This window comes from Hyaloscypha bicolor, assembly GCF_002865645.1.
Source record: "Hyaloscypha bicolor E unplaced genomic scaffold K444scaffold_136, whole genome shotgun sequence".
NCBI classification, from domain to species: Eukaryota; Fungi; Ascomycota; class Leotiomycetes; order Helotiales; family Hyaloscyphaceae; genus Hyaloscypha; species Hyaloscypha bicolor.
Genome location: NW_020194638.1, coordinates 1,218,793 through 1,235,980, shown reverse-complemented (window position 1 = coordinate 1,235,980; position 17,188 = coordinate 1,218,793). Strand labels below are relative to the sequence as shown.

Genomic DNA, 17,188 nt, shown 5'->3' with positions numbered 1-17,188 from the left:
CCTTTCCCTTCTTTCTGTGCTCCTCTTAATGCCCATGTTGCCTAATATTCCTTAAATAGGCACCGAGAGCAATTCCCGCTTGTTTCATCATAATCCAATCATTGAATGCCACAAATATTTGTTGAAAACATTGCTGCTGTGTCGAAACCCTGTCATGTCACATGCCTGATTTTTCTCGGCTGCAACCCCTTTGCCCCTCCCTAACACTCTCGCTTCCTCTTCTCAATCACATTCAACCCGGATTAATATCAAGATCTATGGCTTGTGATTCGTTTCACTCATTCAACACATGCTTTCACCTAGAAAAAAATAGAAGATTTCCAGTTTGATAAATGTGTGAGCCGTTTCTCTTTCCACTGAGATTGAATCAATATTCCTCACTTCCCAACATACCTATCTCCACACACAAAACATTCAGACAAAACTTGATTTTCTCAAACAAACAAGTGGCAGCAATCTATCCGCAGAGAAGACAGAATTACGCGAAGCAATCAATCACAACCCCACTCAACTAATTCCCATACCAGCAGAACCTCGCTATAACGATTGCCTCGGGACCGAGAATATTTAACGATATTGCGAGGTTATCGTTAACTTTTGGTGGTGACAGGGGTTTGGGACCGAAAATATCTAACGATACTGCGAGGTTTTTGTATGGGGTGCACGGACCAATCGTTATATCGAGGGATCGTTATAGCGAGGTTCTGCTGTACCAAAAACGAACGATTCTTGGAAAGAGAAAGGCCAAGAAGATGGGCATCGAGCAAGACCCACCTCTCTGTAGCCAACCTGTTCCTTTGTCCTATAACCCGGGCTCGTTACCTCACTGGTCGGGAGGATGTTTCATGCTCCCGGCTCGCTCGCGACTCTCTCCTCGCTAAAGAAATACACTGCTAATTCGTTGGTAGGGGTCTGGATATGCTGCTGTTGCGGTTATCGAAACGCTAGAAATGGAGAAGATGGAGAGTATTGTCGGCGGTGTTGGCATTGGAGGGACAGATGCTGTGGTGGCTAGTATGAGGTGGAATCCGAGAGAGTGTGTGAGAAACTAGGGGTTGGAGTAGTTGGCGGTGGCAGGGGAAGAGGACGGCGCGAGACGTTGCATGAAAGATAAAATGGATTCGAGATCTCGAAAGAATTCCGAAGAAGGATTTGGGCTCGATAGAAGAGAGAAGTGATGAGAAAATAAATAAATGGAAATGAAGTGAATCACCCACCTCTCTCTCTAAATTCCACTATCTCAGTAGTGCGCCTATCACTTTCCCTTCCCCTCCCACTCCCTTCTCCCTCCACCCACACCGGTAATCAAGATGTACCTAATAACTAAAACAACCTATACTGCCTGCAAGCACACAAAAGCCTACACAGACCGCAGCGCATACCATGCGTCCTATTTCCATGGCAAAGAACGTCTGAAGTGCAAGAAAGTAAGGGCGAATGAGGCCAGGATTGAGGGTGTTTGTGGGGACTGCCTTGAGCCCTATTTAGATATGAGCATGGGGGAGGAACTTCAGAAGGACAGCGGGAGTAAGAGCATTGGTTTAGACAAAAAGATAGAGGGTCAGCCCTGAGTCCTTGGGGACGGCCTTTGCAATTCCGAAAGAGACTAGATAGCAGAAGACTCAACAAAGGCTCTGAACTTTTGGCTGCAGAAAGTAGAATGACCCGGGCCCGGGAAGTCTTATCTCATTGCCCAGAAACCGTCTCGTGCATTGGGTGCGATTGCAATAAATTCATATTCACCCAAGATAGTCAAGAATGTCCCAATCAGGCAACGCTCTTTGGTTGCGATGTGCAATAAATCCTTTATTTTCGCATTCACTCAACTGTCTCCACTAAATACAAGGAGTTTTTTTTTTTAACACTGTCATCGATAAATACTTTCCTGGTGGAAGTGGAGACGGTGCTACAAGCAGAGCTTCACGGGCTTCGATCAAGTCAGGAAGTGCGGGCTAATTGCCTCTTCTCCGCTTCGACCTGACTGCAACTCCCCGTATTTCAAATCTTCTTTCATATCCCTGGACAAATACTACATATTGAGAAATAGCAATTATGCGAGTTAGGGATAGGTAAGCCGTCAGATTGCTCACACTCTAACAGCAACAACGCTCTTGGCAACAAAAGCTCTTGGTTCGACCGTGTATCTGGATGATTTGGGGTTGGCTTTCAGCCTATGCATTTCAAGTCAATGAGTTCGTGACAACGAAAAGAAGAGATTTGCAAACTTAGAATCTCTCAGGCATATAGAATCATGCAAAAGCAAACGAAGAGCTTAGTCTCTTGGTTGAGTGGCAACCACGTTTAATATTCTTTTGAGGCGCTTGCCAATTTGTGACTCTGTTCTAATCTCACCCACAATCAATCATCAATAAACAGTTCTCGCAAAAAGTCTTTTTGAACTTTCAATTCTCATCTTCAATTCTTTTTCGCCTATTTTGAAGCGAATCCATATCTATCTGCTGGCCGTCACCTCTCCAACCGATCGCCGAACCCGAAGCCTTCAATGCATCCAATGCTTCCTTACTTCCCCGCCCAACCCACCAAGAGACCATCGTTAAAGTATATGAATCTTATACTTCACCCCGCTAATATTGAAAACGAGAGTCCTATCCTTCAACGCCATCCTTCATGCCCATCCCAAAAACCCCATACCCATCTCAGGCCTCTTCTTCCTCTCCAATTATTGTAAAGTAGTCGTTTTTTGTGTGTCCTCATCAAATCATCACTTGACTTCAATTTGCTGCTCGTTCGGAGTCGGCGGCATGCTATGAAAGTCGTCTTTCTCATCCAATTCCTCGCTATGTCTCGCAGCCTTCGCTTCCTGCACCTCGATACTGGAAAGCGGTTCCTCGACCATAGGCGAAATACCATCGAGATTCGATTCCTTCAACTCCAACTCTACCATCTCCTCCAGCGACTTTCTCTTTGACTCCTCTTCCTCTTCCGCTTCCGGTTCCGGTGTGATGACGGCTTTTTGGGATTCAATGCTCTTCCGCTGACTATCTACACCATGCAAATCCACATCCTCGAACCCATCTTTCGTCGGGCTGCGGATGGGAGATTGGCCACTGGCTTGGTCAACCATGAGCACCTTACTCGCTCTCGCCATATTCCGCGGCGGCAAAGGCGGGGGAGGCGGTCGTTTCGGGATGTCGACGAGTCCACCTCTCGCCTTCACGGCTTGGGGCATAAAGACAGTGGCTTGTGCACTCGCGGCCTCGAAAATGACGGGCTCTTCCTCGTCATCTTCGTCTTCGCTGACGTAGCTGTTATCGGCTCCGTTGTCATGGTGTTCATCGTGCTCACGGGGGCTATCATGCACGGTCGTGCCATCGAAATCCCGGTTGTGGTTTAGATGCGAGAACTCTCCAAGGTCGATTTTGGTGTAGTCGATTTCCTCGGGCTCCCTGGTTTGGTGTTCATCTTCTTCTACTATCCGCTTATGTTCGTTGCTTCTTGATGGTGAGGTGCTGGGTGTGAAGTCGTCGGTTTGCGTGCCCATTTCCGTGGTTTGGGTAGCCCGGTCGATGCTAGTTCTGGTGCGAGAACTCCGGTTAGACATGTAGCTCTCCCTGTTACTTCGGGTTCCTAGCGTGTCCATGCTTCGCCGGTGGAATTTGCTGTATATGGGACTTGTAGGGCTGGGGTTGTATTCGAATTGCGTGCTTGCTGGTCTGCTTTTTGATCCTGCTTCTCTAATCTCCAGCCCTGCTTGCTCTAAAGCGAGAACACCGAAGGGATCTGGATCATCTGGCTCTGGAATCCCGAATATGGGGCCATCATTTGTCGTAGGTGATTCTACGTCGACGTCTCCTGGCGCTGGTTGGTCTGCGAGCTCGGCCATCATAGCTCTGTCCACGTCTCCCCGTCCTTCCGCTGCCTTCACTGTCTCCATGAGCATTTTAATTTCGTATGGTGGATGTCTAGCTTTTCCAGCTAATATGTCTGCAACGCCAATTCTCTGTCCATAGAAGCGTTCGTTTTCGTCGCTCCGTTCGATAATCACTGTGCCGTCGACCTGGACTCCAGCATAAAATCCTCGAGATTTGAGGTAGGTGAAAACAGGACGACTGCGAAAATGTCAGCTCATCGTCGACTAATTAAGATTGTGGTTGTGTACTTTGCCTGCTTCCATTTTCCATCATTCTCCAAGACCCCTCCAACACCAACCGGCCCAGCCACCGCAGAAATCTCCCCACCCAATGTGGCTCGAATCTTGGTGAAAGCGTCGAGAGCCTTGCGATTGTTGATTACAACGACGCAATCGTAGATATCGACACCAACTAGAAATCCCAGACCTGCAGTATGAAGCAATATGCCAGAAGGAGGACTCCATTCCCCATCTTCTTTCCTCGCAATCAAAACACCTGAACCGCCAGCGCCCGAGATCCACAGACCCGTCCGCATTGTGGTGAAAATGGCCAAACCGACCGCATTCTGTATGACCTTCTCGGGGATCTTCTTAAGCACTCGTTGTTTGCCCTTCGGTACGCCCTCGGTCGTAGGTCTATCTTCTTCGGCGTAGAATCCATCTTCTGCAAACCGAGTCAGTATTTGTTTTCACCAAGTAGCCAGAACTGGAAAGGGAGGACTTACTGCAAAATGACTTGAGAATCCTAGCAGCCTTGTCGCATTCCTTATCTAGAGTCGTAGGCCAGAATGCTTCTGAGCCGATCTTGTTCGAAAGTCTGTTGACAGGGGCGCCGACTGTGGATGTCAGTTTTCATCCGAGGCCAACGGACCATTCCTCACTTACGTTTGTCCGCCCAGCCCCAGGCTTTATCGAAGCCCTTCTTGCTTCCAGTCTTCGTCTTGTCCCACGAAGGGAGGATGGCAGTCACCTTCTGCATCGCGGCTGGATCATATAGAGGCAGTGGGTGGTGCAGCGAGGCACGGATTCAGCCTGTACGAGGGTTCGTCGGGGGGCGGGGAAGGGAGCTGGCGATGACGCCGATTATGCGAGGATGCGACGGCGTTTAGCGGTTCCTCTTGGCTCGAATATCAGACGAGTGCGTCGCTTCACCTTCTCAACACTTCAATTAAGAGGTCTGATGGGTGAACCGGAGCTCATGGTCGCAAGGAGAGACAAGGAGAGCAGAGGGTTATCAGCAAGAGAAAGCGTCCTGATTAGTGAGACTGATCAATTGAGTCAGGCACCTGCCAAATAATTGGGGTGTTGCCACGCCACCATGTGCGGGCGGGATTCTACAGCAACTTTGACCTTTCTGACTCGGAAGGCCGGCGTGGTGACGAGGCTGCGAGCTGAGGATTTCCGCATGCGGTGAGCTGATGTCACCTTTTTCTATGCCATGAGAACCTGAGCTGGAAGCAGTCGGCGAAGATAAAAAAATCAGGAAATGAGTGCTGCGCCGGAGATTGAGCTTCTATATTTATTCTGCCTTTGGAAATCGAGAAAGTGATCTCCCTAGGGGCCATGGATTGATTAAAAGCCTGTTCCTGGCAGAGCGAAGGGTCCAGCACGTGCAGCCGCCCCCTTTTGGGCTCCGGATTTGGGTGCAGTGTCTCGTTATTTAAATTAATGCTATCCTTTTCGATTCAAGATGAGAAGAGGTGGTATAATTTCGCGACAAAATCCGTATTCAGGTTAAGTGACATCGTTCAGAACTCCTTTTTGTTTCCCTTGCGTTCCCAGTTCGTTTTCTGCAGCCCTTGAATCCCATAGTTTCTATGTACTCGTACAAACATAAGAAGTCCAATAATACACGAAACTGTTTCCTGGTCTCATCATTGCAGCTTTCCGTGTCGCTCGGCTGAGTTTGAACTGCCGATATGTCGTTCGTCCCCCCTAAACTCGGAGTTTCATCTGATACAAATTCCCATCTCCTGGCCCCATCATACTTGTCCCTGTAACACGTTTATAGCAACCCTTTCCTGATGTTCCCCATATCCCCCAGATTCTCATTGAGCATGTTGGCCTTTTGGTTGCCACTGATCTCCCCTACAAGAGACACAAGTCAGCACATATCTCAAGGCAATGAACCCTGCACGTCGCCTCTTCATCTTCACCACATTTCAACCGAAGTCGAACACTTTTACCAAATTCATCCAAGAATAATCAGTGCAACAGAAGAAACTTACCCTTTAAGAAATCCTCACCCTCCTTCAAACCCTGAGCCTCCATCTTCTTCTCCTCAGCCTTTGCTTCAGCCTTGAAATAATACACTCCAATCTTCTCAAAGATCGGATTGAGAGCTCCAGTTTGATATGCAATGCCAAAAGCGACAGCAATAATTGCAACGACGATAGGAATGATGAAGAGGTAGTTGTTGACCATGATTGCGGTTGCTGACTTCGCTACTTGACTTGACTACAAATCTACCAGAAATTATGAACTTGGTAAAAATATCAACTGGGAAATTCGAATCGACAGATAGGAAGAACAAAGTATGAATTTCTGAAGAAATGTTTGGTTTATATATCTCTAACCTGGTCATGACGTTCGCGGGGTAAGGCTCGTCAATCTTGCTTTTGAGATCCGGACAGGATCCAGCAATTTTCCTGGCAACTCTAGCCGGGATTCTTACTGGCTGAGAGTACATTAGTGAGTGATGGTTGTATCTGGCATATGCATATGTTAATTGAGACTGGACGATACGAAGAAGGAGCGTGTTTGCAAGATCAATGTAAAACACGAGAGCGTGGGAAGAAAATTACAACAGGACAATCCAAAAGTGAGCAGACTCACGTGATTCGCGAGGAAGTGGCGATCCCTTCCCGCTCGGAACGGAACGGACTTCGGAGAACAGGGAGGATGAATTGTGCCGCAACTCTGCCTCAACCTGCCCACATCCGTTAAGGTGACTGATGGACTTGATCTCTCCAGAATGCAAAGTCTCGAAAAAAGCTGATCTGCTTTCATCTTGTGCATCAACTCTGTTCAATCCCCATTTGTCCTTCACGATGGGAAGAAAACCTTAGTGTTTTTGTCAAGTGCCATACTCTGGGGAGCCCTCCTCTGGCAGGGTTTCCTGAGCGATTTCGGCGTTGGAAGGCAGGTCCAAAGGATTGAAGACATTCCTTACACTTGTAAACGGATTCGTTCTCTGCTTCTGGAATCACGCGAAGGTATGTGGCTTGACGAGGAAGGACGAAGGCTCTATGCTGCATGCTCGACCATGACTAATCGCGAGGGATGGGGCCCTAGGCCAGCCACCCCTTCTATTGACGTAAAAAGGTGTTCGTCCTTGTTTATACCTTCTGACGTGATAGCAGGGCGAACTCGTTCAATATACCTGCTCGAGATCCCAAGGAATCACATGTCGGTCCTGAACATTAACCATCCTAATTCAGATGGATATACGGTCTCTACAAGCTCGAAATCACAGAGAACTACCGTTCTGCTACAGGAGACAAAGACATTGATCTCAATGGGTTCGAATGGCGACGTGCTCCCAAAGTCACGTCTACGTTTCTGGATGGTCAACAACCGTCCAGCCGTTGACGAAGCAGGAAACTTCTTGCATACCTCGAAAGTAGGAGCAAACGCAACCATCGAAGTGTCCGAACATAAGCTAAGCTCCGGGAAATTGGAATTCATCAAGACGATATGGAGTGAGGCAGTGCAACTGTTTGTGAACCGAAGCCGGAGTGAGAGATAGATGCTTCAGGTTCGTATGGGTTTTGACCCTGGTTGAGCTTGCTTGGGTAAAGTCTATCATCCTGGAGGTTCTGATTTTTTTTACACCTTTCCGCTTTAAATAATGGGAACCTTCGAACTAGCTGGGGGACGTCATGGACATTCAAAGGGTGATTGCTCCCTTTATGGAGGATGCGAATATTATCCATGAGCGGGAAGTGTTGTGGTCTCTCCTCCAGTGAGAGAAGAGGTATCTCCGCCTCTCTCCGGACCTTCCCCCACGTTTTTTTGTTCGCTGCTCTGTGTTGTTATCATGCATCTCTTCGTTATCATTTCAGCAAGTGCTGTTATTCTCCCACCAGCTCCTGGTGCATTTCGGCGACTACAATCCGGGGACATCTTGTCCTTGGTCGCAAGCATAATCCAGATTTGCAGCCTCATGCTTTCTCCAGCGGCAAGCTGGGCTTGAACAGGGCAGGGTGTCCTGGGTCGCGTTCTGCACACTAGTCGTTGCAAAAGATGCTGGGAAGAGGCATATGTCCTACTCTCCAAGGCCAGTGTTTTCCTGGTCAGATTTCTAGCAATTTCGAGGAGGGTATGCATGAATGATGTTTGAGATACAAAAGCCTGCTGCTCAAATGACTATTTCCGCTCTAGCTTTCGCTTCAGTACCGAGAAAGCTTGAAACAGCAACTATGATAAAGACTCTAAATCATCGTCTCTGCATCGGTGACCGGCTTCGTCAAACATGGTGGATGGAACATCCACCAGCCAACTATGAGTCCAAAGAAATAGTTCTTAAGGGGGCTTTCAAAACCTGGAGTTCAAGAATGACAATCGTCCATCTCGAATATTTCTATACTTCCACTACTTGATGTGCATCTATCTAGCTAGCTTTGCAACTAAATCGTTCAAACCAAGTGAGGTAGAATGTTGTTTCTGCTTGAATTCTAAACTTCGTAACTTCCAGTCCTTTCTCGGAATCAGTTTGAGATTTCATTTGCAGTTATTGGCTGCTGTCAAGGTTGGGCAAGTGCTCTCAATTTTGTTACATATCTCTTATTACACAATTGGGGTTTACTTCCAAGTGTTGCCGGTGCGAGGGGAGTGAGGGTTTTCTTTCTGTGCTGCGCATCTACTTGATAATGTTTGTTTGTAATCATGCTTTCCCTGTCTAACGTGCCGGAATTAGATTAACTTCGCGTTGTGTGCAAAGCATCCCGTGCTGTGGTCTTTTTATACCTTTGCCACCTTGTATTTGCGAGTAAATGAGTGAAATAATTGCCATTTTGGAACGGAACCCGAAAACAGAAATGTCCATTCCCCGTGTAGATAGGACGGAGCATGGGGCAGCTGATGCCAAAGGCAGATTGAGCTCGACATTTTAGACTTCAATCTCAGGGAAACCCCCTTCAACGTGTTGTATGCTGGGAGGCTGTTGGTCTTCCGATGGCCCTGGGGGATATTTCCTTCGAGAGCCACCTGTGCTTGCTGCCTCGGCAAGGGTATCCAATGAGGGTACTCGACATTGGCCAGCTCTCAGTCCCTCTCTGACAATGTTTTGCTGTCAATTCCTGCTTCGCTGTCAATCTGGCGGGTGCTGTACATTGACACACCAAAGTCAGGTTGACGACTCCGCCTCTCACTCTTGCTCAATGACTCTCCTATCGAAGTTTTTGATCTGCCAATTGGCGCTTTAGAAGAGACGTGGCGAGTATCGAGATTATGGTTTGAAGTTGAATGGATTCTTTGAGTACTGCGGCAATTTCAATTCCGTGATGGGATCGGCAAGTAGCCGTCGTCCCCTTCCACTGCATGAAACGTTCTGATTCCAGAAGAGTTCATCGTCAAACTCTTTTACGACATCGATACGTACTTCTTATTCTGACAATCTCTTTGCTCCAATGCTCAACGTGTACTGCTGGGCCTCCAGAAGAGCGCGGGGTCCGTTGATTACTTTGAGCTTGCCAAAAGACCTTCAAGCCCAAACTCGGATGAAGCTCCGTATTTATCTACAGTCTGCAAATATGATGCCAGGTACGAGACGGTTTGAGTTAAGCGCTTGTATACCACTGTACCAAGCCAATGGTGGCACCGACGCAGTATCGCATGAACATTTTGCACTTCCCAACGTCTGCGCTTCGGACCGTTTATTAAACCATGGTGATCAACATGTGCCTGGCTTGGAGAAATCTAACCCGTGTAACCTACCTTTCGCTCGTTGGTCGAACAATTCAGGGCGGAGGCGGAGGGGAAGGTAACCTTAGCCACTCAAAATGGAAGGTGGGGTGCTCGGTTAAAGCCTACCCCTCGCTGGAGCTCAGCTTCAGGTTGCTAAGAAATCTTGGCTTCCTTGCACACTAGGCATCTATTGGTCTTCATTTCTTTAAGCGCCGGACCTTGATCAGCATGCTTGTATCCTACTTGACATGCATCACGAGATAAACTCTTGGAATGTGGTGCCGACATACCGCTCCATTGGCATCACGAATCCAGGAACACGATGCACAGTTCAACCTATTTAAGGATTCGTCCGAGACGCATCAAGTGCGCAAGCACCGCGATGATAGGAAAATTCTATAAAGAGGACTGTCTTATTCCATTCAAGTTAATGATCTGATCCGTTCATTAACCCGCATTCCAAAACGTATTCACAATGGCGATCCTTGCAAGATTCCTTCAACTCTTGGCTCTTACTGCCACAGTCAATGGCACGCCTCTCCGACGTCGCGGGACACTTCCCCCAGATCAAGTCGTAGGACTCGCCGAAGCAGTTCCAAATGACAATACTGGGACGCTTTATGAAGCCTACCAGCCATACCTCGACGTGCTCAATGGCTGCGTGCCCTTCCCGGCCGTAGATGCCAACGGTAACACCAAGTACCACTCCCCCTTCCTCTCTCCCAAACGAAATCTCATTAACACCTTCCAGCGCCGGTCTCCCCACTACTGGTTCCCAAAACAGCGGCTGCAGCAGCAACCTAGGCCAAATCTACGCCCGTGGGGTAGCTTCCAACGGCCGCTACGCAATCATGTACTCCTGGTATATGCCCAAAGACTCGCCATCGTCCGGACTCGGCCACCGCCACGAATGGGAAGGCGTGATCATCTGGCTGGCCTCAGCGACCTCCACAGCATCCTCCAACATCCTCGCCGTGTGCCCGTCAGCCCACGGAAGCTGGGATTGCAGTACCACCTTCCTGACCTCTGGATCTGGAGCTTTTATTGCGTATTTTAGCATCTGGCCGGTGAATCACCAGATGTGGTTGGGTGCTGAGCAAGGTGGACAACAGCCATTGATTGCGTGGGAGAGTCTGCCGACTGCTGCGAGGGATGCACTGCAGAATACGGATTTTGGGAGCGCGACGGTGCCGTTGAAGGATAGCACTTTTGCGGGAAATATTGCTGCTGCTACGTTTTAGATTAGTTTGCTTGTGAAGAGTTGTTAGTATGAATAGTGAGTGCTTGATTACCAAGCAGACCTTTTGAAGCGAGAAATTTGAGAGGCTCGCTTCGAGCAGACTCGCCTCCTGAATCATGACCCCCTCGCTATGCAGCACCTTTTGTTGTCATTTCAAATCTGCTGTCAACTATTCTTGATTTTGCCTCTTTTTGGTTTTCAAAGCCTCACATTAAGTGTTCAAAGCAAGGGGGCCTTTGTGTAGTGACACATGTCTGGTCTGTGCTGTCAAATGCTGAAAAGTGTCTTGGTCAACCAAGCCTGCAACTGTTGGATCTGGTCGCCGGTCATAGTTGATGGTTGTTTGCTTAGCAGGTCACAGAAGGAATAAGAGAGTTTATACATATGGGCGAAAAGTAAACGGATCGAGTGCTATCGTCGCGAGTTCCAACTTCTCCTGATTCTAGCACTGGTGAGTGTTCGTCCCGACTCGCTCTGGACAGAAAAAGCTTTCAACATTCGAGACCCAGTTGAACATTGCAAATGCTCCCTCTATGAATGTACACTTGAGGTATAGTACGCTCGACAATTGTTTACTTTTTTGGAGTCTCAAGATTAAGCGAGAAAAGGAGGATTTTCAGGGGCTCAATTGGCTCACAGTGAAGCGACCGGCGCGAACAAATAACCCAGAATAAACTGCATTATCGTTGATTTTTGGTTCCTAGTGCTTAAATAAGCACTAGCCGAAGGGGTGCACGCCACCGGGAGCAGTATATCGGGAGTTGAACCCAACCTACAAGCCACCCTACGGAATAACCCAGAATAAATAGCCTCACCGCGTCTCAGCCCCCAAATCCTAAATACAACCCTGGGTCCTTGGCGTCATGCGCAATGAAAGACATGACATCCTCCAAAATCCTTCCAGCCTTTCTTCCTTCCTTTTCCTTCCTTCTCACCTCCTTTCCCATCTCCCCTCGCCCAAACAATGGCGACAACTCGTTCTCCAGAAACCAACTTTAATACAGTTACCTCCTGGCTCCCACTCACCACTACCTTCCCCTATCAATCAGGCTGTTCCTCTGCAATCTGGGCACGTTTGGGCTTCATCCAGTCGGCCACGTCCGATGCTGTAGCCTTCGATCCTGGCTATGGAATTACCGTCGATCCAGCACTGATGTGCATGCCGTCGCAAGTCACTCTGTGGTGGGAAACGGAGACTGCGCCTGTACTCAATGGACTTACGACGCGGTACAGTGTTGGGCCGATTGTGTGTCCGGGGGCCTTTACCACCGCGGGCACGAGTATAGTGAATGAGCAGAGCACGCAGGTCGCGTGTTGTCCGTCGTAGGTTGCCCTTCCTCTTATTTTACCTACTCTCCCAATTACACAGAAAAATTTAAAAATTAGTTGATGAAGACTAATGCGAAATTAATAGTGGATATAAATTCCGACAAATGCAGGAAGCTGGCATTGTTGGCGAATGCGCGTCTTCTGTTTCCAAGGGCTTTGTCGTCACATATGTAATGGAGAAGGTGCCGGGCAGTATCAATGAAGGGTTAACAACAACATCTACAACTATGGGAAATGACTATTATGTTTTGGGAGTTCCTGTTAATGGATTTAATTTCGCTGGACCAACATCTGTCTCCTCATCCGCGTCTTCGATTTCAGGTCCTTCAGTTACAGCGACTTCAACCGGTATATCCTCACCTTCGCCAACGAGAAGCTCAGCAGCGGGTAATGGCGGTCTATCGACGGGTGCAAAAGCTGGGATTGGAGCCGGCGCTGCTGTTGCAGGTATCGCCTTTATCATGTTCGCATTTCTATTATTCAAGTATCTAAGAAAACGACAACGAGCAGAAGGGAATAACAACGGGGGTGAGAAGGGGCCAGGAGATCTAATGCATGAGTTGCATGATATAAATCGACCACACGAGATGGGGAGCTCTGGTGCTAGACCGCCTGAACTTGCTGGATAGCTTGGACTTGGATGCTTTCAGGCCGTTCTTTTGCATGGTGCCCTTTTGCCCAGCCTCTTTCCCATATCAGAATAATATTTGTGTAATACCCAGACCGTCTTCCTCCCTGGAATAATGTTCAGGCATGGATGGCTCGGCAGGATACGCAGGCCTGGGATGAAGTACGTGGCATGATAGACAATGAGTATGCGACTCGTGTTCATTTCTCATGCTTCACTGTGAGGAGGAAGGCACTTTTGCCCCACCAGGAACGAACTCACCAGGCAATCTCTTAAAGCGGGTAGGTAAATTGAAAGAAAGTCGTTGGATTCTGACGAGCCTTGATTGAGTCATGAATTATTATGCTTTATTTTAGATCTTGATAGGGCTGGATGGCGTAGTTACCAAGCCATGTTCAAAGGCAATTTACGTTTGCTGTCGACAGCCACCTTTTGGGATCTTCGGGTTTGATCCACTAACAAGTAAATGAGAAAAGCAAAAGTCGTATAATGACACACCATAATAGTGCTCAACCATATGACATGAATGATAATCAATGACCCAAACTAGAAAGTCAGGACACTTTGAGACATTCAGAAAAATAATAGAGGGCAATGAACCTAGGATCAATGATTCAGTACTTTGGAAGATGCTTGTAAGTGGAGTGGCTCACATGGATGGTTCATATCTGACTGACGATGACACAGAAAGCTCAGAAGTATGTAATACCTTCAGATGAGAGTCGGATTGGAAGAAGCAACCAATTTGCGGCTTTCGGAATGTTGCCCCTGGAAGTACTAGGTAATCTTACCAACGTGGTACAAGGCCGAATGAAGTCTGGGAGACGCTGGTTGGCTTAATAGCTGCCGAACATTCTGCATATTGGGTAGTATTTGGAATAAGCAAGTTAAGGAAGGCAAAGTTACAGCAACAGTACCTCGTGCTCGTTGGGGCAACGTGACAGCAAACGAGAGAAGGAAAAAAGCACTTTATTTTCCCATGCTAGTGGCTAAAGAAGGAAAGAAGGGAAGATGTAAGATTACATGAGAGGAAGAATTTCGCACTTTCAACACAGTCATTTCTCGTACGGCCACTGGACGGTTCACTTCAACTCGTGCTCTGAAGCTCTGCTTCCTGTGATTTTTGTTAAGATTGCTTAAACTCTCCAATAATTTCTATCTCTGTAGAGCGGATAGAAACCGGCTTTGGCAGCTAATGCAATCCAAGTAAGAAGGGAAGAACTTGGTGGACATATTTTCCTTTGGCGGCTATTACCCTACCACAATCCCTCCAGCGGGTTATCTACCGCCCCATCACAACAATTGGAATACCTGGCTACTTCGCCCCATTGACTCCAATATAATCGACTTTTAACATTGGTCAATCGTACTGTACATACCATATATAACCTACTCAGACACTTTTCAATGCTCCTCTCACAACGCCTTCTCTCTCGGACCTGAAAGCCGTTCAAATCGATCAACACTCATGATAAACGTTCCTCTCCCTCCCGTCAAACTCCTCAAATGCTTCAAATACCCCACCATCTCCTTCAACGGCACCCTCGCCGTAACTTGTCTCTGCTGACCCGGTCCAGCTCTATCCGCACCACTGCTAGAAGCAAACGGATCTGGAGGAGCATATATCCTGCTCGTATCTATTTGCGGAACATCGGAAGGAGATTCTTCGCTGCTATCGTTGTCGAGAGATAGGACGTGACCACCACGCGCAGATGAGAGATCGTGGACAATGGCGCCGAGAGAGGCTTCATCGCAGCTTATGACAACGTTCATGACTGGCTCCATGAGCCCAATGTTGTTGTTATCGAAGGCTTCTTTGAGCGCCGCTTGGACAGCAAGTCTGGCTGCTGAGGAGAGTGCGGCGGCAGAGGTATCGTTGCCAAAATAGTCGGTTACTGGGTCGAATGTTATCGCTACATGGCTGGCATGGAGGGGGAATGCTTGGCGAGGCCCTCGAGCTAGAGCAGCTTTTGCACCATTAATCAGTGCGGTTCGAAGCGTAATGAACGACAGATTTGGAGGCAGTAATTCGATTCCATCCTCGTCGTATGAGGATTCAGGTAGTTGTATTTTGATGACATTCCCGTCGAGATGGATTGTGTGTTCTGTCTCTAAACTGACATCATTTCTTGGCTCAATGCTTGCTCGACAGCCAGCTTTGCCTTTCTTTCCTGCAACCTCACGGTCGAATACAACTCGATGTGGCATAGTTCCTGGCCCTAAAACGCATTCGCGATAGCTGATCTCGATATTTCCCATGGTGGCCTTGGCTTTGAAGTCGTTCACAAGCCTATCTCGAGCGATTTCAAGGTGAAGCTCTCCCATTCCGCTGAGCAACATCTGCCCAGACTCCTCGTCGACATTTACGTGCAGACTCGGATCTTCTCTCAGTAACAAGCCAAGAATGTCCGCGACAGTCTTTTCTTCACTAAGACTGTGGGGTTCAATAGCTGCGAAGAATACTGGCGGAGGAACATCAATCGGCCGTAATTGAAGTGTATTCAATGGTGCTGGAGGACCAAGTTTGGGGTTGACTCCAGGGTAAGAGATAAGTGTGTCTCCGGTTCGGGCATGCTTTAGGCCTGCGATAACGCCAATCTGTCCAGTAGCAATATGTGATATTTCAATCGCATCAGATGCTTGCATCTGTAATAGCCGCTGAGCCCTCTCAGTGACATGCAGATTTGTGTTCCACAGAGCCGAGTTCCTCTTGATTGATCCCGAATACACTCGTATGTAGACAAGCACACCGCGTCGAGGATCATTGACCACCTTGAAGGCAAGAGCACAGCCTTCTATTTGAGCGACCAGAGATAAAGGGGACGCCAATTTTTTCGACAGCGATTTGTTTGGTGTGATCGATAGTCTTCCTTGTAGAAGGTCAGATAAGCTACCCTTCTGGTTGCCAATGCTGATTTCAGGATCCGGCCTTTCGGTTGGATTTGGGAGGAGGTCATCGACAGCATCCATGAGAGGCTGAACTCCAATATTACGGAAACTTGCCCCAGCAAATACAGGGATCAGTCGCCCAGAGCCGTCCAGGACGCAACGTCTCAGACTATCACGAATTGCTTGGGCTGGAACAGCCAGACTATCATCGTTGCATGCCAACCAAATCTCAAGAAGTTCCTCATCAAACTCACAGAGAGCCTCCACAAGCGCTCCTCGTGCCTTAATAAGCTCTGAGTGAAGGCTAGCATCTTCGTGAGCAAGCTGGTCAAGAATAAAGGTCTGGATACTTTTCCCATCACCTCCCTCTGTCCACTTTAGGGCAGAGAGATTGATAGCGTCTCCAACCCCAGTGAACCTCCCTTTGCCGCCTTCCCACCAAGGGATCTGACATACGGCTGGCCAGCCGCGAAGCCTTGATCCAATTTCCTTGACGGTTCGTTCGAATGCAGCGCCGTCCCGGTCCAGCTTGTTGACAAACACAATTCTCGGGATACTGTAACTGTTTGCCTGCGTCCAGACTTTTTCGGTTTGTGCTTCAACGCCGGCAACACCATCGAGAATGCACACGGCTCCATCGAGAATTCTCAAAGACCGGAGAACTTCAAACGTGAAGTCTGCGTGTCCAGGGGTGTCAATGAGATTGATAGTATGGGGGGTGTGCGATTTGGGAACGCCATCCTTGGCTGTATGGCCTTCATGCAGGGGCGGCCAGTGGAAAGTGACTGCTGCAGACTGAATTGTGATGCCTCTAGCTCGTTCAGCGGGCAGAAAGTCTGTTACAGTGGATCCATCGTCGACATCTAAAGAAACAAAATTATTAGAAGCTGAAGAAACAGAGGCACAATAACCATCACTTGATGTGCTGTAAGTTGATTTTCATGTGTTTGTAAGAAAATGCTGTTCCGTGCAGGGCGGCGACTTGTGTTTTTGAATGAAGACATGCTGAAATATCAGGCCATACCTCCTATTCGACGAGTAAAACCACTATAATAAAGCATTCGCTCTGTGGTTGTCGTCTTCCCCTGCCAAAAAATTAGCAATTGAACTCTATGTAGTTAGAATAAGGTATCTAACGGCATCGATATGGGCAATGATGCCAATATTCCTGGTCTTTTTGATACTCGGATCATAGTGATGGTGATGTGAAGTTGAGTATGAGGGCCAATGTCGTGAGACCTTTAATTTATTGCAAAGTGCGACGCACCCGAGGCGTCGATGCCATGCTTGACGCCGTCCCCTTGATACAAGTAGACTCATCACC

General features: G+C 48.1%; 6 protein-coding genes across 6 annotated transcripts; 3 read left to right on the top strand and 3 right to left on the bottom strand.

Annotated features, from left to right (window-relative positions):
• Positions 1–2,290: 2,290 nt before the first annotated feature.
• Positions 2,291–5,121, bottom strand: K444DRAFT_598564 (DUF500-domain-containing protein). Its single transcript, XM_024878542.1, has 4 exons — positions 4,757–5,121; positions 4,597–4,707; positions 4,121–4,535; positions 2,291–4,070 (listed from the first exon to the last, which is right to left on the bottom strand). Exons 1-4 carry the CDS (start codon positions 4,848–4,850, stop codon positions 2,723–2,725), a joined length of 1,968 nt encoding a protein of 655 aa, XP_024731019.1. The 5' UTR covers positions 4,851–5,121; the 3' UTR covers positions 2,291–2,722.
• A 460-nt stretch (positions 5,122–5,581) lies between these two features.
• On the bottom strand, positions 5,582–6,404 carry K444DRAFT_618573 (uncharacterized protein). Its single transcript, XM_024881349.1, has 2 exons — positions 6,100–6,404; positions 5,582–5,959 (listed from the first exon to the last, which is right to left on the bottom strand). The coding sequence occupies exons 1-2, from the start codon at positions 6,293–6,295 to the stop codon at positions 5,877–5,879; spliced, it is 279 nt and encodes a 92-aa protein (XP_024731018.1). The 5' UTR covers positions 6,296–6,404; the 3' UTR covers positions 5,582–5,876.
• A 606-nt stretch (positions 6,405–7,010) lies between these two features.
• Positions 7,011–7,709, top strand: K444DRAFT_135851 (uncharacterized protein). Its single transcript, XM_024870504.1, has 2 exons — positions 7,011–7,086; positions 7,234–7,709. Exon 2 carries the CDS (start codon positions 7,278–7,280, stop codon positions 7,617–7,619), a length of 342 nt encoding a protein of 113 aa, XP_024731017.1. The 5' UTR covers positions 7,011–7,086; positions 7,234–7,277; the 3' UTR covers positions 7,620–7,709.
• Positions 7,710–10,253: 2,544 nt separating this feature from the next.
• On the top strand, positions 10,254–11,019 carry K444DRAFT_634883 (npp1 domain-containing protein; the record flags this gene model as incomplete). Its single annotated transcript, XM_024883804.1, has 2 exons — positions 10,254–10,477; positions 10,530–11,019. 2 exons carry the CDS (start codon positions 10,254–10,256, stop codon positions 11,017–11,019), a joined length of 714 nt encoding a protein of 237 aa, XP_024731016.1.
• Positions 11,020–11,965: 946 nt separating this feature from the next.
• On the top strand, positions 11,966–13,174 carry K444DRAFT_667741 (uncharacterized protein). The gene is made up of 2 exons (XM_024887330.1): positions 11,966–12,341; positions 12,433–13,174. The coding sequence occupies exons 1-2, from the start codon at positions 11,983–11,985 to the stop codon at positions 12,974–12,976; spliced, it is 903 nt and encodes a 300-aa protein (XP_024731015.1). The 5' UTR covers positions 11,966–11,982; the 3' UTR covers positions 12,977–13,174.
• Positions 13,175–14,391: 1,217 nt separating this feature from the next.
• Positions 14,392–16,925, bottom strand: K444DRAFT_540161 (putative ribosome-releasing factor 2, mitochondrial; the record flags this gene model as incomplete). Its single annotated transcript, XM_024875686.1, has 2 exons — positions 14,392–16,727; positions 16,889–16,925. 2 exons carry the CDS (start codon positions 16,923–16,925, stop codon positions 14,392–14,394), a joined length of 2,373 nt encoding a protein of 790 aa, XP_024731014.1.
• Positions 16,926–17,188: the final 263 nt, after the last annotated feature.

Coding starts and splice junctions, on each gene's coding strand:
- K444DRAFT_618573 (XM_024881349.1), bottom strand. CDS start 6,295: ATGGTCAACAACTACCTCTTCATCATTCCTATCGTCGTTGCAATTATT. Junction 5,960..6,099: donor GGGTGAGGATTTCTTAAAGG/GTAAGTTTCTTC, acceptor TGTCTCTTGTAG/GGGAGATCAGTGGCAACCAA.
- K444DRAFT_135851 (XM_024870504.1), top strand. CDS start 7,278: ATGTCGGTCCTGAACATTAACCATCCTAATTCAGATGGATATACGGTC.
- K444DRAFT_598564 (XM_024878542.1), bottom strand. CDS start 4,850: ATGCAGAAGGTGACTGCCATCCTCCCTTCGTGGGACAAGACGAAGACT. Junction 4,536..4,596: donor GATTCTCAAGTCATTTTGCA/GTAAGTCCTCCC, acceptor CTCGGTTTGCAG/AAGATGGATTCTACGCCGAA. Junction 4,071..4,120: donor GGAAAATGGAAGCAGGCAAA/GTACACAACCAC, acceptor ACATTTTCGCAG/TCGTCCTGTTTTCACCTACC.
- K444DRAFT_667741 (XM_024887330.1), top strand. CDS start 11,983: ATGGCGACAACTCGTTCTCCAGAAACCAACTTTAATACAGTTACCTCC. Junction 12,342..12,432: donor CAGGTCGCGTGTTGTCCGTC/GTAGGTTGCCCT, acceptor CGAAATTAATAG/TGGATATAAATTCCGACAAA.